The sequence below is a fragment of the Anser cygnoides genome, chromosome 3, assembly GCF_040182565.1.
Source record: "Anser cygnoides isolate HZ-2024a breed goose chromosome 3, Taihu_goose_T2T_genome, whole genome shotgun sequence".
In the NCBI taxonomy this organism is placed as follows: Eukaryota; Metazoa; Chordata; class Aves; order Anseriformes; family Anatidae; genus Anser; species Anser cygnoides.
Window position 1 is genome coordinate 32,248,195 of NC_089875.1, and position 23,110 is coordinate 32,271,304.

At 41.9% G+C, this 23,110-nt stretch overlaps 1 protein-coding gene across 10 annotated transcripts in view; it reads right to left on the reverse strand.

Annotated features, from left to right (window-relative positions):
- The window catches only part of DAAM2 (dishevelled associated activator of morphogenesis 2), a 209,414-nt gene that overhangs the window by 95,106 nt on the left and 91,198 nt on the right, over window positions 1–23,110 (reverse strand). For all 10 annotated transcript variants that reach the window (XM_066993828.1, XM_048080087.2, XM_048080081.2 and 7 more), the window contains one exon: window positions 5,343–5,432. In XM_066993828.1, coding sequence (XP_066849929.1) covers window positions 5,343–5,432 — 90 coding nt within the window. The remainder of the gene's footprint in view (window positions 1–5,342; window positions 5,433–23,110) is intronic.

Genomic DNA, 23,110 nt, shown 5'->3' on the forward strand with positions numbered 1-23,110 from the left:
GAGGACTCTATCTTTTATACCTGTATCCCTCTTCCACTTCATCCCTGCTAGGCTAAGTTAATTTATACCAAAAGCTGCAAAAGCAGCTTAGATTCCTCCAACAAATTTTGTTATACGCATATATATATACACATGTATGTATATATATGTGTGTATGTATATGAATTGATATTATGTATATAAGTTGTTTTTCATATTTATAGTTTTAACATGAGCATGCATCCTACGTAGAGGGTGAAATGCATTCTCTGGAAGCTGGAACTGTAGCTGGGTTTCAAGCAGGGTTCATAGCAGTAACACAGGCTGGTGTTGGACTGGGGATTCTGCTTAGAGCTCTGCAGGAGTCTGAAGGCAGGCCTGCGCATGGTGGTAGAGGACAGAAGTATCTTACACTATATCCAGCTGCACAATATCAAGCTCTACTTTTTATAGTGTCATTTTGCTGACAACGCAAGCCACAAGGGTAAAGCTCAGAGAAACTCTCAATGAAAATTAAGTGATATGTAGACATTATCTTCATTAATGTTAGACAGTCATCATGGGACCAAAGTGGGAGTTTGTGAAATAGAGCTACTAATGTTATAAAAAGCCTTCAGAAAAATTGCTAAAAGTTAGACTAAGGCTAGGATTCTCAAGAGCATTTTGAAGCCAATGTAGGGCTAGATGCAGCCTCAAAGTTAGGAAAACGGAACTGGACATCGGGTGATGCAGCATTATCTTCTGCTGTTTGGTGGAAGAAGCGTAAACATTTTTTAGAAGCACATCTGGGATACTGAACCTGGAATACAGCCTAAGTACTGATCTGAGACTCAGTCCAAAGGACTTACGCTCTTTAGTGCTGGTGTAATGCACAGAAGTGCCTTCCACTCCATTCTTCCTGCTCCTTGCAGCGAGCTCTCCCAAGTAGAGACACTTCACTACGAAATCCCTTCCTCCAAGGATGCTAAACCTAGCTGTCTTCTAAGTTAATGTAAAATAATGAACAGTGCTTAATCAGAAAATACCTGAGAATGTCTCTTAAAAAAATAAAAATAAAAAAAATGGGTATGTGGTGTGCAGCCAAGGCACGTGTATATAATAGGGAAAAAAGGCATGAGAGGACAACATGGCCAGAACACTGCCACAAGGTTTCCCTAGATTTACTATTTTACTATTCTTTCTTTCAGATAGAGAGAATTGCATTTATATATAAACATAGTAACGACAAATTCTTTGAAATTATACAGCAATTTAGATCAAAGACTTTTAGAAACAAGTTCCTGACTCCTATTCTCATATTCAGTTTACTAGTTTTCCTATTCATCACATAGATGAAAAATGTAATTGACAAACATTAAAAAAAATAATTGCAGGTGATGGATTCATAAGAAATTTCTCTTTTCTGCATATTGGCTGGCACAGCATATATTTTAAATAATTTTCCATCAGAATTTTTTTAAGCCTATTTTGGTATTGTAGAGAAGTTTTTCGCTGGATCTTCTTCTGATAACAGAAAAAGTACAATCAATTTGAGGATTATACACACGTACACTTTTTCAGATGCCACAATTACTTATTTCCAGAAAGTTGCAGTTTTGTGACTATTGTTTCACTACTTGACTTTGAATGATGTTACTCGAACAGGTACTGCACAATCAACTCAATACAGTTACTGTCCAGTACAACTAAAATCAAAAAAGTAAAAATAATCCCAATGTATCTAGGAAAGTTCAACACACTCAGTTATTAGGACTGAGCTTTTAGTTGGCTTTGTTTGTTTGTTTGTTTGGAGGGAAGCTGTATGGTATAGTTCGCCCAGTTTGACTCTACTTTGGAAAGAGATTTGCTACCAAATTTTCCTCCAAGAAACATGGAAGTTAAAAGCAACAACAACAAAAAAAGTTGCTTAACTCAGCAAAATATGTTTTCTTCCTACTGAAATCTGCTCATCTGAAGGTTTAGAGATTAGCCTCTGGAGGCAGGCAAAGGCCATAAAAAGAAAACGACTTGACTTGCTATCCAACAGTAAAAAGTCTAAGAGCTTGTAGGATAGTACAGGAGGTAACAAGCTGTTGCCTGCACACTGAGGCCTCGTTCTTAGAAATGCAGGCTGCATCCAAAGCAACGTGTCAAAGCAGTTCAATATGTGAGTTTTGTATCCTTTATGGAATCCCAATATGAACTGATTTACAGATGAAATAATTGATCTGGCAACTTTTTCTTTCCATATCATTAGTTGGTCAGTATTTAACTAGACTAAGTACCTTAGTACCAGCTCCAGGTAAAACAGTACTAAATAACTGTATTTTTCTAAATGTTGGCATCAGAAATTTTACCTTTTTCAAATACATCTGAAAACATGGTCTAGTACTTGATCTAATTCCTGCAAAACATACAACAGGAGATCTAGAAAAGATTTTAAAGGAAGGAATTACAGAAGTGAATTTTAACTTTTATATAAGCCTAAATTTCAGCTGTGGCAAGTCATGAAGATCATCCTAAACAAAACTAGAATAAAAGTACCTGAAGTGGGGGAGGATGCCATCATTTGCATTCTGTCTCCATATGGCTCTACTTATAACTGTACGGCATCAGGGGAAGATCATACTGCAGAGACAGAGGCAATCCGAACACGTAGGACTGGCGTTTTGGGTAGTGTCAGGGTGCCAAAAGGGGACTGATTAATGGTTGTTCTGATGCAAATGGACAACTGTATCTCTCACTATCCAGTCTATACAGATTAAAGGCAAGGTAGAGGAATGGCTGAGACTGAGAACATGTTACCATTTTCCAACAGAGCGATCTTTATTCCTTTATTATGGTTTTACTACTGGAGGTTTCAGGTGCAAACCTAGAATGACCAGCAGTGCCCAAAGCAAGCATGGCTGTATGATGCAATGAGAGCACTCCATTGTAGATATCACCCACTATCACAAAACTCCCATCCAGAACTGGGTCTCCTTTGATTATGCAGGAACTTTGACTGGCAAGCTGTGCCCATAGCATATAAGTTTAAATGGACTGACACATCTGTCTTCATTTCTTTAGAAAGATCTGGTATCAGAAACAGGTGGAATGAACCTTTTGATACAATAATGACTTTCTGCTAGCACAGTGGGAACAAGTGCTGTGAAAACTATAACTGAAGTCTAACTGCCAAGAAAAATGGACAGTGTGCCTACAATAAGGAGTGCTCTTCATTTCTGCAGGTGACATTTGTTTACTTCAGGCTGCTGACTAATCTTGCCACCACTGGAGCAGATTAGGAAGCTCTGACCTTCCATTATTTTTTGGACTAGAAAAGGTATCTGAGATTAATGAATGAACAGTTTCCTCAACTTGTACTTCTTGACCTTCTAGTTCACAGCATTTTTACTTGCCATGTTACAGAGCTTTTCCTCATGGTGGATGCAGAGCCCTCACTTCCCAGAAAACAGAGAACTCAGCATCAGCAAGACAGAGCTCGTTGGGGGGTAGTCCTGTATGGCTGACAGAGCTCTGTCAAGTGAGAAATCAGGCCCTTTGTGGCTAAAATCAGATTATGAACACTTCAGGGAAGGCTGCAACATGCTTTTCTGTCACTGTAGAACAATAATGATAGGTGGATTAGGTAGTAGGCTAGAGAGAGATGTGTCAGCACCGATCATCTGACTGACTGTGAAGGGAAGCAATGAATAACGTTGGACAGTTAAGGTTTCAAGTAATTGAAAGTATCTACAATGTAATGAATAGACATCTGGCAACAGTATAGTGTTTCAGTTAGCACATCATTTTGGATAGCTGGAGTTCAGCTAACTGAGGTTTCACTATAAATGCATTATAAAGATTTTCCAGTATGCAGCTCCTTTAACTCTGGAGGTCTTCAGGATTCTTATATCAAATCCACTACTTTAAGGGAAGAAAAAAAGAAGTGTAATGTAGTGAATCCAACCAACATATTAAATGCATTAAAGCCTGTATCTTCCTGCCAAGGCTGACTGGTCCAGGAGATGGAATGTGTGTTTCTCTAAGACGACTACAAATAGATCCTCTCCCACCAGAGCTGAAAAAGCCAGCTGAGCCTGCCAGCAAAAATGTAAAGCAGACATTGATCACAGCAGCCTGCACCTTCCCTCCACGTGCAAGCTCTATGTACTAGCAGGAAGATGAATGAAGAACACCAAGCACAACTGAGCCTAGGCTGCTTTTATGTACTTCTTGAATTATTTCTAGCTCAGAGGCACTGTAACTAATTTGACACTATTAAGTTCCCTGTGCGATGCATCTCAAACAAAAATAAAATACATGCAAAGTGTCCATGTGATTGGTTTGACTGAGATTTTATTTAATTACATGGTAAGAAAGCTGATTTTATGTGTGTATATTATTTGCTGAGGAAAGAAGCCAAGCCAGCAGTCTTGGATACCAAAGGCCTTCATTTAGTCATAAAAAAACACACGAAAGTTAGCAAGCACAATGACCTCGGAAGGATCATCATTAGGGTTTCAATATCCCACCTTTAGTATAGAAATCTAAACCTCCTCTTTCAGCTTCTGTTATGCAAATGTATACATAAAGACTAGTGCTTTCATAGCAGGACTTGCATGTTTGGGAAATGTAACTATTGAACTCACCACCTATTTTTCTAACATTTACTGTTAACGAATACATGCTACCAGGGCTATCTTTGCTTCCAATTACCTGTTTCCTTCCTACAGCAGCAAAAAATGTTCACCCCACCACTCCTGCAGAAATTCCTCTTTTACAAGTTTCACAGCAGTTCATTTGGCCATCATTCTTCTAGTGACAAAATACCCAGTGTGAGGTACCAGCCTCTGATGTTCTGGCCCTCTCACTGGTTTGTCAGAGGTTCCAAAACCTTGACTGGAGAAACCTCACACAGAAATTGACAAGAGGGAGTCCTTCTTCAATTTCCAACGCAATGCAGAGCCTTTCCTACTAGCTCTGAAAGATTTTAAAGCTAGGTTTTAAGATATCATTATTATGCACTTTACAGATATTTGAAGCCATCCTGACATATCTCAGTAATAAATTTTCTATTCTAAGCAATCTACAAAAGTTTTTTAAAATGCCTTAAAGCATTTCCACTACAGCTTTTGTTCCAGCTCAAATAAGAAACATAAAAGCTTCAACATGGGGCAACATATGATTTTAACTTATTAAAAACTCTTCAAAACTCACACATGCACACATTACTTGTGAGAAAGTTGTACCATATTCATGCCAATAAAAATCCTTAAATCGATTATGTTGTTGAGAAAATAGTGGTAAACTTATAATTCACATCTAGATATGTATCAATAATTATGTTCATGCACACAGAATTTATTGGAGAGATACTTCAGTCAGGACATTGGTAATACCTTCTTTTTGCTGCAGTAAATCTGCCATTTCTTCTCTGGAGGGAGTGCAAACATAGCCTCTCTGTTCTTGTCTGTAAGATCCAATTCATCCTGGAGATTGTGAAAAAAGAAAAAGAACATGGTCAACAGCTGCACTGATGATTTCTAATGTATTGAGAGGAATCTGAATCAGGTACATTGACTAACCTTCAATCAAAAGGCAGAAGACTTTGTGCCCCCCAAAGACCCCAAATACTATTGGTTTCATAATTTTTGCCTTGCTACTGCAAGCTCTTCCTGTCAGAGCAGAATGTATGAAGCGGGCAGCCTGAACAACTGCCATGTCAGACTTCCATTACTCGTGATTAGTAAGGGATGGGAAAGACCACATGAAAGGGATGAAGTTAAGAACCCAAAGTACTGGCTTACATAACACTGACACTCCTTAAGGTTCTTGGAGAAAGGCTAAAAATTCAATACAATTTTTTTTTTGGACTGCAGTACCAGCTTGGTCTTCCAGTTAAAACTACCTATGGATTTACGGCACGTGCCACTTTCTTCTATTTCTGGGCAGAGATTGATAGATAAAAATAGTGGTTTGTTTCTTCCCAGGGCTAACAACGATCTAGAACAAGAACAGTGAAGTCACCATATCTTTTAAACAAAGGTCACAAGACTGTGGTCTAGAGGCAGTAATGTCATCAGCAACCTACAGGCTGAAAAGGTTTCAGTACCCTTGTGCTTGTCCTCTGAACCACACGGTCCCTGGTAAAATACAAACAGCAGTTCAGAATCAGAGGACCTAACTCCACACAACTTCACATCCGGTTAAACAGATGAGCAAATTCAGTCTCTGCTAAGAGAAATGAGTTCAGCAGAAGACACCCTGTTAGAGCCTAGCCAATCTCACATTAACAAAATGAGGAATAATGCTGTGATCTGGAACTGACTCCCAGCTCTGTCAGGAGCTCCCTCTGGATATGCCACTGAATTCCCCAGCTTCGGTTCCTCTCCTGTAACAGGTAGATACCAATAGCCTCTCTTCCTATTCATGGCTCTATAAATCATCCCAGCAGAGACTGACACTTGCTCTCTGCTCACTCGGCACAGACCAGAACAGGACCCCAGTCCCAGCTGGCCATCTCAGGTGCTAAGTAGGGATGGTTTTCAGAGCAAGCAGCCTGCATGAGCAGGGACAGACAAAGATGTCTAAGTGAGAGTTACAGCAATAAAAAGACAAGCATCCAGTAATGTTTCAATGGATCAGTTTTGGCAGGGATTCCTTCTTCCTATCAATTTGAAAGTATTTGGAGAAGGAAGCGTCCGGGGCCCACTATCTAGATGACATCGCAGCACTGAGAACGCCACACATGCAGATTCTGGCACCCACACTAACCTAACCCAAGCACAGACAATACCTCTTTAACTCAGCCCAACAATGGCTCATTTGGAAAGCTTTCAGGGCTGGGAAACTTGTGAAAACAGTGAGCTAAATTGCACACTGAGCCTGGTAGCGGCTGCTGACAGATTTAAAAGCCCATAGAGATTTCAGCTGCAAAAAGGTACAAAAGAAATGCAAACAGTAACAAGGCAAGGTCAGTGCCAGCAGCCCAAGGTAGAAGAAGCTGGAGTGTTTTGTTTTGTTTTAACACAAGAAGAAGTTTAAAGGAAAAGATGAGAAAAAGAAAAAAAAAAAAAAAACTTGAGCTGTGCAAAAAAAAGTACAAACCATGTGGAAATGTTTAGGGTGAGTTTCCAAACAAGAGGGCAGCCAAGCGAGGCAAGGAGTTTTATCCTTGCTACACACAATTAGAAAGCTCAGGCCAGGATCACATTCTTGGGGAGAGAGGGAGAGTGAAACGACATGTAAGGTCTTAAGACAAGCGAAGGAATGCTGTTGGAGGTCAAGCATGTGGGAGGGAAAGGAGGGGCAGACAAGGAATCAGAAATGCCAGGTTTGGAAGAACCACCAAAGGGGCCAGAATACACATCTGAAAAGGGCTGGCTGGTCTCAGCTAAGTTCTTAGAAAAATTACGATTGTTTTATTGAACGGCTTAATGATCTTAGCCTTTTTTTTAGTATAATAATAATAATAATAAAAAAGCTGAATTCCATTGCAGCAGCAAGCTGAGAGGTTAACTGATTCTGCTTGGTTCTCACAGCAGCGTTGCCCACCAGACCAGCCTGCTGGCCTGTTCTCAAAAATGATGATCTCAAGCAATCCAGCACAAGATAATCATTTCATCAAAAGAACGCTCCTATTGACTGAACGCACCCGGAGGGCAGGATGCTGCCACTTAGCGACTTCTGGACATTCCCACGGACACTGGCAGTATCAGGCACATAAAGAACGCTCTGCCTTCAGTGGGGCAGTGAGAATATGCGACTTCTAGTTAAGCAATTTTGCATCGTGAGAGCATTCTTTTCAGGATATAAGTTTAGAAAGGATGCTTGAAGGGATGCAAGATCCATTGAGAACAAAGGGCGTCTGCATCCTACTTTATCATGACTCAGGAGGGTAAACGAAGCTAGAAGAGTGCGAGAAGTCATCACATTAGCTCAGGGAGCACAGTAACAACACAGAAAGCTACTCTAGGTTCCAGGCATAACATGCCCTGCTCTACCTACACCCTAAATCAAATCCCAACCTCTGAAGAACCACAAAACCTTGCAAAATACAAAAGATATGAACCCTCCTTCAGGAACCCTCCGAATTATCTTTCCTCTCCTATCCGCAGCCCCTTTCTGCAGCAGGAAGAACAGAAGACCCCCGTGACTGCACTGGCAACAACGACCTAGCTGAGAAAGATCCTTCATCAGATGGAGCATTTTCCTATTTGGACATGGGATCCGAACAGACAGCGTGTAAAGAAACTTGTTGCTTTCAAGGGAAGCAGGAGTAGCTACAGAAAGAGCTGAATATATTTCTGAAAGGTAATGTGCTTCATGAATTTGCTTCTGACATGACTACAAAGACAAACCTGTCAAAATGTAGAATTTCAAGGCCGAAGACTTAGCTCAGTGACAGCAAGCAGCGATTGAAGAAGAAAGGAACTGCAAAGATTGGCAGGAGAGTGGAGAACTACAGACTCTGAATGGAGTCATCACGCCTGGGGCTGGAGCCAGGTTAAGGAAGCCGATGTGACCTAACGTCCAGGAAACAAGCGTGAAGGGCAAGAAAATAGGGTTTGTCAGAACAAAGGGGTGAAAACGCCCTCCTCTACTGCCCGTGCCCATTTCCCAGTAGAGACGTAGCAGCTCTTCTGCCATGCCTTGGATGGAGGGCTCGGTTCCAGCAATCCATGCCAGCATGACCCTGCACAATGGATCTCAGCCTCCTGGCTCTTAAAATACTTGATGTTGCAAGTGTTCTCATGAAATACAGATTAAAAAGACATTTGCCAGGCTGTTCTGAGGGAGATGTAAAGTACCTCCAGTTAATACACCTTGCATTTCTCTCCTTTATTAATTTCCTATTTTATTTTATTTTATTTACTGAGAGAGGGATGCATTCAGTTAATTTCACTTTCATGTGGGCATTTTTTACTGAGAGATTAAATTTCAATGATAAAACATTTAATATGTACTGGAGCTGGATTTAAGGTTCGAGTATTTCCAGCCCAGTTCTTGGGCCAAAAGGGAAGATGGCCTCCATTCAAAATGGCTACAAACCAAGGAAATAAGAGACAGAGAAAGAAAGGGAGTGAGAAGGAAGAATGGGCAGGAAACATAAAAGAGTATTTTGTGGGATTTAAAACCACATTATGTCCCTTGTTTTTGGGAACATTTATCAAAGTGAGAAAGCTGGATCTGATGTTTGGTAGCCATCGGCTTGATAATGATATCGCTCAAAGTCCCAAAAGAGCTAAACAGAAAGGCATTTCTCACCTAGACTGGGCAGAACTTTTCTTAGTGATGTGAAATGAAATAACATAGAGGAAAAAGGAATATTCTGGGAATGCAGAACAGTGGTTCTTCTGGAGAACCTTTAATGCCTACCAAGACCTCTGTACCAAGACATACATTGCCTCTCTGCCATTCAGTCATTTATGGGAGGTTGGGACACAGTTAAGTGTAAATAAACTTTCAGAAGGGCTTGTTTGCTTGTTTTTACATTATGTAAACAGAAATACACTTGGAATTCCCTTTCCAGAAGAAATATAGAAATTCCTAGCACTCATCTGGTTTGGAGTGAAAACTTTTTTCAAACCATCAGAAATGCCTGTGAAATTGAAACATAGTTCTAATTTACTATAAACTCAAAATCTGCACTAAAACTTACTAAAAATCATAAAAGTGCAATGAATTATGCATAGCATTTCCAGTACAACGTGGCACAGAATTCTGACATGATATGTTTTGTTCACTACAGGCGATAATTTCACTAGCATGGATGCAACACACATTTTGCCAGGAGTAAAATGAGATTTTGTATATTTTCTGGTGTTTAGCTGGATACCTGTCTTGTTTCATTAAGTTCTTATGATTTCAGCTATGGATAGTTGAGTTATACTTTTAATTTCTGTCTGTACGTCACAGTCTCTCTTACGATGTTCTTGAAAGCACATCCTTTCCATCATTGCTTTCTCTAAGCATCCATCTCAGGCCTGTTTCACATTTAATGGCTTTTATGATTGGAAGCAGTTAACGACATTTAAAAGCACATTCTCATTTTTTAATGTTTACTTCTGCCTACAAATTCATACAATTATTAAAGAATTATTACAGAATAGTTACAGAACTATTAAAGAATGTAAACCTTCTGCTGTCCCCAAGGGGAATAGCTTTTGCATGAAATCAAACATTACTTTACAACACAGAATGCAACCAGGAGATGTAATGCATTGACAAATAGAATCATCACTTCTGTTTTTCACAGAGCTGCCTATTTTCACTGTCTGATTACAGTTCTACTGCACTGTTTGGTTCTTCAGCAGCAGATGGGTACTCCAGCAAAAGGACAGCCAGGTCCCAGCACTAACAAGCACCATGTGAACCAAACTCTCAGATGGCACAAACCGGCAACGCTCCACATAAATGTTAAACTTTACTCACCATTGTTAAACTCAAAATAGAAACTCATGTTCATGCAGAACAAATCAGACCAGCAGTTATCTGACCTGTGACCAGCACCATGAGCTTCAGAGGGCTGTGTAAAAGCCCTGCAAGTTCAAAGCTACAGAATAAACTATGTAGACAGTCAAAAACTTCCTGACTCCCTGCCTTGAAAGTTGGGCTGATTCTGCAATGCAGGTGAGTTAAGGTCACTTTCAAGATGGGGACAGCATTGGTATCTACAAATATTTTTTCTCTTGCTCGGTCATGCCAGCATTATCCTTAATGGTTCTTTGTAAGCCATCAAACAGGGAACAAAACTGAACAAGTAGAAATGATATTAAGGTGCCTTTAGAAACAGACTCTAGAAAACCTCCATGATTTGAAAATTTTCTGTTTCAATAACTTGCTTGCATACCACCTACCTCAAAAATGCAAGTTCCAAGATTTTCATGTTATGACCTTGCACTGCATGACTTCTAGTTAAATGCATCATGTGTATTCTGTTTCCTCTTCACATCCCTATTCTCTATTTTTTTCCTTCTCTTGCACACACATACCTTTAACTTTTTCTCCCCCTCTCTAATCTTTTTCTCATTCCCCTTTACCCTTTTTCCTGTCACACACGAATGCACTCTCCCTTACCCACCTCATCAATCATTCTCGCAGTCTCTTAACAGCATCAAACCCACCCAAGTTACAAAGTGAAGTATAATACACTGCTGCCAGTGTAATAAATTCCCTGTACCATATAATACCTGTTGCCTCAGGTTCTACAAGGTCATTTATACACGTCTGTCACCGTGCCCCAAAGGAAAGGCCGTATTCCAGTTCTACTGATGCTCCCAAGCAGTACAGTAGAGCTGATGGCCTTATGCACTGGATGAATTTATTTAAATCCTGTACGAAGTAAACAGCGATTGTGACACATCATGTCACCATTCAACATGTGCTGCCAGGCCCCAGAGAAGGTTCGTGTTCTCTGTGTAGTCGCTGTGAGGGAATAGCTGCTGGTGGGTTAATCGATGCTGAGTACAGCTCAGGCTGATATGCGATAAATGGCTCTGACATCTCTGGGACAACAGAGAAAGGGGAAGCAGAGGGAAGAGATCAGGGAGGGGGCTGTCAGCGGCGTGCTTCAAGCCTTTGCAGTAGATGATCCAATCCAGCATAACAAACCTTCCCTATTTAGTCACTGCGATCACCTCCAGGGGACAGTAGAGGATTGTTCCCCTACAGTTTTCCTTCCATGGCTTTGTTCAATCCAGCTCACCAGGCTGACAGATGAGAGGCAGCCCGCTGGAAGACTCCCCATTTGTGATACCGAGGAGGCCAATGAGGCTTTCTGAGAGTCTGCCCGGCCAAGCCATCAGTAAATGAGTTTCATTTGACTAAACAAACTGATGCAAACACCAGTGCAAAAGAAGTAGCACTCAGCAAAGCCCCCTGCATATATGCAAGCAGTGTGATGGAGGCATAAAGAAAGAGAGGGAAACAGAGCCCTCTTCTCTAGACAAGTGGTTCCCAGCCGTAGGGTCTCAGAGCAGGGCCTGGCACAATTCATGGCTGGTTGCCATGAATTTTAACCAACCAGCAGGTCAGTCAAAGTTCCCACTTGGACACCTGATCTATCTCCCAAGTCTTCCGGTAATCCATGAAGAAAAAAAGCAAGAGAATCCCCCCAAAAAAACCCTTCTCCCCACCAAGCTCTTGTACCTCATCCCAGCCTCTGCAGTTAAAAGCTGTCTCTGTGAAGTACAAGGAAATAACGCACCACGTGAGGGTGGAGAACAACATTTTGATCAGTTTCCCAATTAATAAGAATTAAGTGGATCACTGATAAACGCCACTGGGTTTCTATGCCTCTGCATTCACTCACTGCATGCATGTGCAGATGCATATGCCACTTGCACCTTAAGTACACTAGAACTATATATATAACACATATATCACCCACCCATACCTACAATGCTTTATTGTTACATTTGTGCATGATGAAAACACCTTGCTCACAGGAGTTTCTCCCACAGCCTGCTGGCATAAGAAGTGATGTTTCTGTTTCAGCTACTGCCATTGATCTGATTGTAACGCAGACAGACAAAAGGCTTTGATTCCCACTATGCTCTTTTCCTTCTTGCTTTTTCAAAGACATGCAGCTTTAAAACACCCTCAGTATTGGGGGCCCAAATCTCTTGATTCTCAGTTGTAACATTTCATTACAAAACAGAAAGCACCTGATGTTAGTGTACTGGGAGATACGTTTCTCCTCTAAGCTGCCAACACAGAAGTTATTCATTCTTATGACTCAGCTTCAGCATAAGAATTTCATCTGTCAAGGGCACTGCTTTTTGGCAGAGAAATGTATCTAACAAAAAGTCAATTAATTCCCCAGGACCCCACCCTGCAAACACAGCCACCACCACCCTCCACTGTACTGCTCCCATTTTTCCTCTTTAATCATGGGTTGTTTTGTTTGCTTCCCAGAGAAGAGCTAAATCCTGTCTCGCTCCTACTCCTCTCTGTGACTTGACAGCATACCAGGACATACAAGCAGCAAGGCTGCTTGTGGCAGTCCCCTTTCACAGGCCACTAGAAACAGCTGCCTGCTGCTCATTTCTCTGCCCTTCGCAGGCAAACCACGTGGATAAGACAACCATCTGCTGGGGCAAATAGAAAGAGAAAGAATGAGGAAAACCAGTACCTACTTATGCAACAGCACACACAGATGTTTGCAGAGAGATCATGCTTTAGATACACGTTCTCACATATGCAGGGATATAATATGGGTATGGCAAAAGGGAAGCTCCATGGATACTCCTCTTGGGTGGGCATGTGAGGACAACAATGCAAAAAGTTGACTGTCATCACTGCTATTTCTGTTAAGATGGGCTGTGTGTCCATGTCAGTGAATTGGAACGAGCCCAATGATAGGGATGGGGATGGAAACTGAATAGTCAGGCTCATGTCTAATCTAAATCCCTGCTGCTGCAATTTAAGCCTATTACTTCCGGCCCTATCAACCACAGACATGGTGAGCAGATTTTTTCCTTCCTCTTGATAACAGTTTTCAAGCCTATTAAAGGCTGTTGTAATGTCCCTCCTCAGTCTTCTTTCTTGAGGCTAAACAAGGCCAGCTCTTTCAGTCTTTCTTAGAGGTCACATCCTCTGGACCTCTCATTCCTCCTCTAATTGACTTCTGGGCTATCCCCGGTCAAAGTACTTCTTTTTTGAAGTGCACTGTTCAAAAGCGGGGACAGTGTTCGAGCCGAGACCTTATCAATACTGAGTGCAAAGATTACTTCATGCATCTTCCATGTCACATTCCTGGTTATATATTCCATGAAGATGATTTTTTTTTTTATTACTGTTTATTTTAATAAACAAAGAAACAGTGTGACTCATGCTCACTCGTGATCCACTATAATCCTTACTTTCTTTTCTGTAGATGTGTACTTACCTGGCTGCTTCCCATTCTGCATTATCAGACTTGCTCCGAAAAGAAGCCCATTTTATCTGCCCACCCTTTTTCATGCAATTTCTCGTTTTAAGCTTGCCTTTTAACACGCATGGTGTTTGCAGCTTAGTGAAACCTGCACAGTTGATAGGTGTACCCTGTGTCCCACTATTCAGTCAACTGAACGAACACACTGAACAGACCTGAAGCCATTCATTCTGCTAGATATATCTTTTCACCGTGACAAGTTGCAAGTCCTCTGAGGCAAGCAGCACATTTACCTCCATGTTCTGGTTATGCACAGTGTATCAGACACCTCTCAAACAGAGCTCCCAGTATCACCGTATATAACACTAAATAACAATAAATCTGCTGTTTCAGCACAGTGCCCGTTCCCCACCCCTTGTTTCCCTTCCTTCTCCTGCCCTTATTTCCCCCTCCCTTTCCCCTCCCTGGGCCAGGGTCTGTTTTTCATGCCAAGGTCCTTTAGATGAGACCCCATACAGGAAGGTAGGTGTGGGAAAGGTTATTAGGAAATGGCCGTCTAAACTGCTACCTTTCCGGCTTCCCCACCCTCTCCCTCCCTACAAAGTCTCTTCTGTTCTGTTTTAATACTAATGAGTTCAGAGGAGGTTCCTATGCTGGAGCAATTCACAGCTAGCACCGTGCCAAAGCACACAAGCACACACCTCTCTGATCGCTTCCTGCCCAAACACAGTCCTGCTGGCTCAACCCACAGAACGTGGGCGGGGAATTGCTGCTGCAGCCCCGTGCCAAGGGCAGGCTGAATTTCCAGGGGCGTCGGTGCCACCTACTCCTCTCCTCCCAGCTTTATCCTCTTGTGCGCATCCTATTTGCCATATGCCCCCATGGAGGAAAACATGGGTAAGTCAGAGCTTGGCTGACCTTTAAATCTCCAATAAAATATTACGTAAAAGGGCAGGAGGAACTGAGAGGTTGGTTAAGAAATTCATGAGCAAAATTAACATCTTATCAAGCTTTGTTTGTGGTGCTCAAACACACATGCTCGAAATCAGCTCTTAAATGCAGGGGTAGAACCAAAGGAACTCCGATAAATCAACATCATTTCTGGCATTGGTTCAGGTTTAGACAGATAGAAATGAAACTAGAAGCTGGCTTTAGTCCTTCTCTTGCTCTCACAATAATTACCCCAGATTTAGTAGTGCAAACCAGAGATCAGAATGTGTCCCTAACTCTACTGAAGTGAGTGAAGTTACCCTGGATTTACACCAGTGCAAAATATCAATCTCTATCCCAATTTACCTGCTTTAAATTGTAACGGAGACTAAATGTCTTGGCTAGACAACCTTTAATATAGGCTCACTCAACCACCTACAAGCCAGGCTTCAGGAATAGAACAGACTTAGCAGTCTATCAGTCCCCTTTTAGCTAATTGTTAACTTCTACTTAAATAAATGGAGATGAGCTGTATTTACTATTAATCTATCCAGATCAGCTACAAGAACACCCACTTATGAGGCTTCTCTCATCTCCTCTGGGGTGAGGTGGAGGACAATTCCACAATACCCTTGCTCGCAAACTGAATGTTTCCACAGTCAAACACTGAGCTGAAGGCATGACAGTGTATTTGGTTATTCACTCACACCCTGTCCTGTCTCATTGCTCAAGTACTCTGATAATCAGAACAGCAACTACTGCACTGACATCACTGGGCCTCAGAAAGCACCAGCCAATTTTTTTTTTCTCTATTTTTAAGAATGAACTTACCAGAAACATTCAGAAAATATAGCAAAAGGAATAAGAGAAAGACAAGCATTCGCCTTGCAGACCAGATTTGTCCCCTAAATGCAATGAAGATTTGTTGTTATTTGGTTAAGCATTTGTAATCCCAAAGTTCTCTCTCCTTGTTGGAGCAGAAGCCAACAACTTTACACCGTCCGACAAACTCATCCAGCTGTTGCTCTCTGTACAAGATGTAATGCTGAAACACAGCCACTAAAGCAATCCCAATGGTTTTCCATGACTCAGGGATCTCCCTGGACAACTTCCAAACTGGGAAACTGCAATCTGCTTTCCCCTTGTAATTTCCTTTGGAGAAGTTATTCTTCAAATCTCCACCTAGTAAACCATTGCATAACAGTGTTGTGCGCACTGCTAAATTCTTTTCAAAAGATGTTTGTGTTATTAGCCTGGGGAGCCTCTCCCTTTATGTGGTCAACAAATGATGGGAAACTGCAAAATAAAAAGGTGCCCTTGAGTGTTTTTAATATAAAAGTGCCTAGAATATACAGATGCTGGCTGGGGCTCTTTGGCACATGGCACCAGGTCCACACATAAAAGAAAGGAGAGTTTGCCCAGGAAGGCTACAGAATCCCATGTCAGATTCCACCTGAAAAAAGAGCAGGGCAATGTGTACAACAGGATGAAGTAGCAGAGATTTGCTCCCGAGATCTTCAAATACAATACATTTTGCCACTGGAAGAATCCTGTGCTTCCTGTGACCTCCACATGCTGCATCTTTTCAGCACCTTTTCAATCTGGCTACAGTTCTGCACTAAAGCTGGTTTAAGAAGCATTACTATTCCCTGTTTCACACTCAGGTAGCAAACTCATGAATGCATGATACGAGTTGCGTAAGTGGGACCTAGGAAAAGGACCCTGGAAAAAAAAAAAAGAAAAAAAGAAAAGAAAAAAAAAAAAGTAGCGCTCTTGAAATAAGTTTTCCTCCCAGCAAGCTTACAGCCTTTGCCATTTAGAGAAGTAGCAGTACCTAACATTCCAAGCTGTGGATAAGCGCTGTTCCCGTGCCAGGTGGAAGATATCTGTCTGTACTTCCTCTGGACTAAACATGTCAAAGACAGCAGCTGTGGATGCGGCCCGGTGCGATGAGTGACAGAAAAAGCACCTTCCGATGCCTGCCACACACTGCTCCCATCCGGTGTTGAAGCAATGAGCAGAAGGGCCACTCGTTGTCTGCATTTAGTGACACCAACAGCTCCCCCTCAGCAGCTGCAGAGGAAGATGCCTGGAAACTGCTGACCAGAAAACCTCGTACCCTGAAAAGGTGCCGCTCCGTCCACTCAGCCTCACCTGTGGCACCTTGCTTCCCTCACTCTGCAGTCTTGCAGGCCAGGCACACGACAGGAGAAAGCAGCCATTTCCCACCAACACTAAAAGAGCCGTGCCAGATACCTTAACAGGTAACAATAACTACCTGAATGATAAGCAGCCTTGAGCACTGTTTGAAGACAAAATCCACTTAGAGAAGGACACAGAAGCACGACATAATTGTAAACTTCCCCCCTCCACCCCCTCAGGCTATACTATACGCTATTTGAGCAATTATTATATCTGATATAAACTGCTATTAGATGAGGACATACAGAAACTGATTTGAATCAACACATTAAAAAGATAATCCTTACTGTTATCTACTTCTTGATTCGATCTTGTTTTGCTAACAGTTTCTCCTGTACCCCAGCTACTTTACCTCAATAGGTGTACCTGCTTACCCTGCAAAACACTCGCACCCTTTCTTTCACAGTCTTTCCTCCTCACAGGAAAACTTCATTGCCTCCCCAGCTTCAGGTGGTTACTTTTATGATGTAATTTTATTTTAAATTTTATAAGGTCTTCATCATCACAGAGACCTGGCTCCCCTTCTCTTGCTCAGATCAGACTAAATGACAAATTCCTTCTAAGACATCTCAGAGCTGACCCTTCTTCTCTGAGCTGCAGAAGAAACACACATCTGTCATTCAGCTTCCCTTCATCAACATGCAAGCTCTCCCTCCAAAAGCACTGCCAGAAGATCATCTTGGCCTGGCATTTCTGCCATGCCACCTCCATCTTTGCACCCTCTCTTGCCTGTCCCTTCAGCACCACAGCTACTTCATTTGCTTTGTATTTTCCTTCAGTGCTTTGGAAAACATCGTCCCTCCTTATCACAGTCTCCTGTCCAGTTACAATCCAGCCATCATGCTCTTTGCGTAACTCAATACTTTCCTCTGTCATTTCTCCCAGATTCATCTCCAGGTGGCTCCTTCTCACCTCAAATGATCTCTCTGACTTGATCCATTCTCCCACCCATCCTCAGCAAACCAAATCTAGAATTCAAATGTCCTCTCTAAAGGGCGTTTGTAGGACATTTAATACAGCTTTGAACAACGTAAGACACTAATAAGCAGAAGTAAAGAAAGAAAAGAAACTGCAGAAAGGCAAGAATCATGTTCTGAGAAGCCACATCAAAGGTGCAGACCAGAAGGATGTCTCTGTCCTGCTGCTGGCTCTATTTCCACTAGAGATGGCAGAACCTGTTACTTTAAGTCAGTAGATATCAAACTGGCAGGAATTTTATAAGATTGCTGGTTCAATTCTAGAAGGAAGGTAGGAAATTGTCTACTTTGTACCTATCCAAGTAGAGCTGAAAGTCCAAGGAAGTTGAAATAAATTAATTTGATCCTTCCAGCTAGCACATATGACTCCTACTATTATCATCTTTATGTGTTTTTTTTATCTCTTCAGCAGCCTTCAGACTCAGTCCAGTAAGTTCCTGGCTCATCATTACAGACATAATGAGACACAAAACCTTAAATGTACTAATGATGCCTTAACAAGAGAAAGGCCAAAGCAGGCCTGACATTATGAAAGGCTTTACATTATTTTTTTTATTTATTTTTTTAATATGTAATGCTGCTTAACACTAAATGCACTTGCAGCTGTACTGGAACATGGTAGTGTTCTCCAGTCAGCTGGTAAGGTATTAGAAACACTTAGGCAGATGTCTGAACAGTAAACACATCCACCCTAACAATGGCTTAAGGAGATATCATGACAGTTTCCAAATGTTCAGTAGAGGGAAGACACAAGATAGATTTCTTAGCATATCGATTCTCTAGTGCCAGGGTCTGTTCTTTCCCCTCTTTTTACACCCCAAGCTACATCTCTGCCTGCTGTGCTTACAAAATCCAGAGCTGCTCCTTTCATGCTCTAGATGGACTATACGCATTTCCTCAATCAGGGGACATCATGGTTATCCCATTACAAACATGTAGCCCAGCAAGTAGGTGTTCTTCAGGTGTTTCCTGTCTACTGTAAGCAAATCATACCCAGAACATATACAAAGGGAATGTTTGAACATTCCCTTCAAACATTCCCACCATGACCACAACCTTCCCCACCTCTCAGGAAGGCAGCCAGTATGCTCTGCTCGGGATATTCAGCATCCAGCAAGCCCCACAGACACAGAAAACACCACACAAGCCAAATCTCAGGCAATGCAGGATGATGCAACGCCACTACTGTCCAGCAGAACCGAGCTGCTTTGTATCAGCTAAGGATCAGCAAAGTCTTGCAGTAAAGCAACAAGATCTGCAAAGCAATGTATCCCTGCACAAAAGCCTTGTAACTACACAGGTACTTTGGAAGCACCCCTGGCTTCTTCACACCCAAATCCGGCACGTAAGCCTAGGTCTGGTTTTGCATTTGTTTACACGACCCTACTGATTGTCATGCATGGAGTGTGAGATATGGTTTGCTGGCTCCCATCTCATGCTCCTCTCACTGCATCTGGGTCTCACACGTCTGCAGCCCAGCAACTGCTGCTCCTCACACAGCTGGCTGGGGAGCTGGGAGCTGCCAACCAGCTGCGCCTACTGGACGGGAGCCTGGAGAGAGGAAGAGTGCAGTGCTGCGCTCAGTGCCACGAGCCTGTCACCTACTCCACACCTAGGTGAGCGTGAAGGGCAGAGGTATCTGCCACAAAACCTAAAACGTAACTTACCTCATGTGAAAGGACCCGAGTAACTCCAGAAAGCTGCCTGTAGTGATACGTGTTAGAATCAGGACTTGGACACGTGTACTGCACATGGGACATGTGTAAAGCAGGCCTGACATTATGAAAAATTTTCTTTGAAGAGCTGAAAGAAAAGAGGAAAAAAAAGAGGGGGAAAGAGACAGGGATCCTGGATATGTGCAAATAAACTGTTGTTTTGTTGTCGTTTTTAAAGTATCAATCTTGGACTGAAGAACTATGCTGGACATAAGGGAACATCTGTGCATAACCAGACAGACCATGATACTAGGGAGAGTTTTTGCCTCCCAAGCCTCAGTCTCCTAATAGCTTCAGAAACCTTAAACCACCCAGTACTTTTGCCATGATTATAATAGAAGACAAGTGCATCTGAATGCATGAAAAATGTTAATCTGACAACTACAAACTAACCCAAGAGAAAGGAAAGTTTTGTGGCCTGGCCCCCATCAGCTAGAAAAACAATCTGCTGCCTCAAAGTGCTGCCCATTTCTGCCTTTGGAGACAGTGCCTTAACATTAATAGAGCAATGCTAAGCCTTCTTCCCGGATAGGAGCCTCCCGTCATGAAAAATCCAACTTAGTCTCATAATTTGTATTTTCTTCTAGCCTCAACTGGCATATTCTCATCAAGTGCAAGAAAAGAAGAGCAATAATTGGGGTGGGGAGTCTCCACTGGGCCAAGGCCAGCAAGTCAGAGCAGTCAGTTTGCTGAAGTCAGAGCTCATTACATGCAAATAAAAATGAAGGACCTCTGCAGATCTTGATTGCATTTGGCACTACACAACCTTCCGGACTGATTAGGTACAGTCATTCATTAAAGGAAAGCACAGAAGGGATGGGCACAGGGAATAAAAGAGCCTCATCTTACAGGAAAAATGACACAAAGGCACTTTGAAAACATGGCTGCAGAGAAAATTGCATTGATAACAACTCAAAGCCACAGGCCTGTCAGAGGTACAGTCTGAAACTGCGATTTACATGTAACACAAGCGACACAAATTAAATCCCTGTATTAAGAAAAAATCCAGGAAGAAGATAGAATGACGCAGAAGATTTATAAAGTGAAACCGAAACATTCAAATCTTGGCAACATGCCTGAATTTAAATGTGATTAAATACTGTGATCAATATACGACACGTGCTTGGGGTTTGAAGTGAGGGCCTATGGATGCATTTCTAAGTCACAAAATTTCAGTGAGAAACTAGGGACTAAATAAACTTCAGAAATTAAGGATACTTTTCTGGAAAGGTGGTGCTCCACGCTGGGCACCCAGACACAGAAGAGGCAACTCTACGTGTATTTCCCTCAGCTCCCCTGGAAGGCTGCTGGGGAACAACAGAGAACTTTGTTCTCCAGGCCTGTCAATAAGCACAGAGAAAGGCAGCTGATGTCCTCTTCTGCCTACATACATAGACTAATGTCTAAGGCAGTCTATATTCACAATAGAGGCAATTCTTTTACTTTTTACCCAATAAATACTCTTGCAGGTTGCAGAGCCAAAGAGGGGCCTCACGAACACTGCCACAGCTAGGACTTGGCAAGCTTGAGTGGGACTGGTGATATATGGGAGTACTTATTCAATGTGGTGAAGCCTAGTTTTCATCTGAGGTTTATGTTGTATCCATTACATTAAATGGCCTGCAAGGGAGAGCTAAGCAAGAAGGAAAGTTGCTACTTCCAAGTCAGCTGTTTGCAGTGGGAACTGCTACTACAGTTATTTCGACTTGGATCTCATCTCCCTGTGGCTCTTGATGAAGGTGTTAGCTGGTATGTATTGCACTGATGCCTTGCTCAGAAATTGTTTTGCTTTCTCTGATGAATTAAGTAAACAAATTCTCAGATAGTTCCATGTATTTTTGATTTTCAGTGGTCTCATTGATCAGGACCACATAGCAATTCAATGTGTGTCTTCTCTATGACAAAAAAAGCTGGGGTTTCTCAGTAAGGCCAGAAAACAAGATCTATTCACAGAGAGAGAAGGAGGGAGGGAAGGAAGAAGGCAGAGAAGAGTGCAGGTTGCCTCACCCAAGTAGCAACCTACCTCTTTCGGCAACTAAAGAATGACGGGGCCCTATATGGAGCTGTCATTTCAATCAACAAGAAGAAACATAAAGGCAGACCAAGACAAATGCTGGGTAATTCTGAAGTTTTCAAATACAGAGAGTTCAAAAGTATTTATGCTGCTCGTTACCTGTAACTAATGTAGCTTAGTGGGTACTGCTAGCAGCATAAGGTCTAAAGTTTAGTTCTGGCAAAGCTGTGGAGGTTTGTAAATAGTAAAGTGGGTAAAGAGCTTTTGTGAATCTATAAAGTCAACACAACCTCTTACTTAGGGGCTCTGAGGGGAGAAAAGAAACAAACAAACCAAAAACCACAACAATCCAGGTTTAAATGCAATGTAAGAGAAGCAAAAATGCAATGTAAGAGAAACAAACCAGGATAGGAGAATCCAGACAATGTCCTACCTGAGCTAAATACCAGAATGCTCCAATGACTGAGGGGATAAAGGCATATATTTATCACATCTTAGTGTAAGAATCTAGTATGGTACAGGTAACTCACATAAGGATATTATCATTCAAGTTTGCAGACTGTAGTAGTTTGATCAACTTTGAAAATGGCAGCTTAAAATGACAACTCCACTTCTCTCCTAAAATACACAATGTTGAATTCCACCTTCTCAAACACCATGACCAGCTCAACAGAGACACTAACAACAGAAAAAGAGAAAAACATCAAAAGCACAAACACTTTACACTGCTCTTTCCTCTGTGATAACATTTTTAAATTTTCCTTCTTTCCCTGAATTTCCAGTATCTACATTACCCTTCTTAGTATGGTCTGAGTTTGGGATCCAGTTGCTGCTGTAAGAGAGATATAGATGGCAACACCTTTACTGTCAAGCAACCCACCATCTTAACAAACAAGAAGAGTCCAGGACTTGTAATATTGAACAAAAGGAATCAAAATCCACTGTGGCGAGAACACACTACTGCTAACAAATTTGAACAAGGAGTCGGAGAAGCATTTTCATGAAAAAATTGATTTTCCCTTGCCTTGCAATAGTTCTTCCAGATTATTCTGCAGTTCCTGTTCAGTCAATAAATCTGTGCAAGGAAAAACACATGTGCTTAGCACAGCCATTTTTGCCAGCAGGCACAAAACCAGCTTGGCACTTGCTGAATAGACCACCAACTGCAGCAGCACTTTACTAGACGGTAGTACACACAGTGCCAGCTGAGAAGAGACTGAAGAAAAAAGAAGTGATGCTGGCTAGAACAACCTTGACAGTCAGGTAGGACCATTTTCAAAATTTATGAGGTATAGGGCCACTCCACATACCCGTCCTACTGTGTAGAGCTTCTCTTCCTTGCCTGTTCATTGAAGAAGAGGTGCTAAAGCCAGATGTTTTCCCCTCTTTCAGTTGGAAGCATGAAAGTGGCCCTTTGAGGGGCAAAGTTTGTGGTTACAAGCAATTGTTTGCT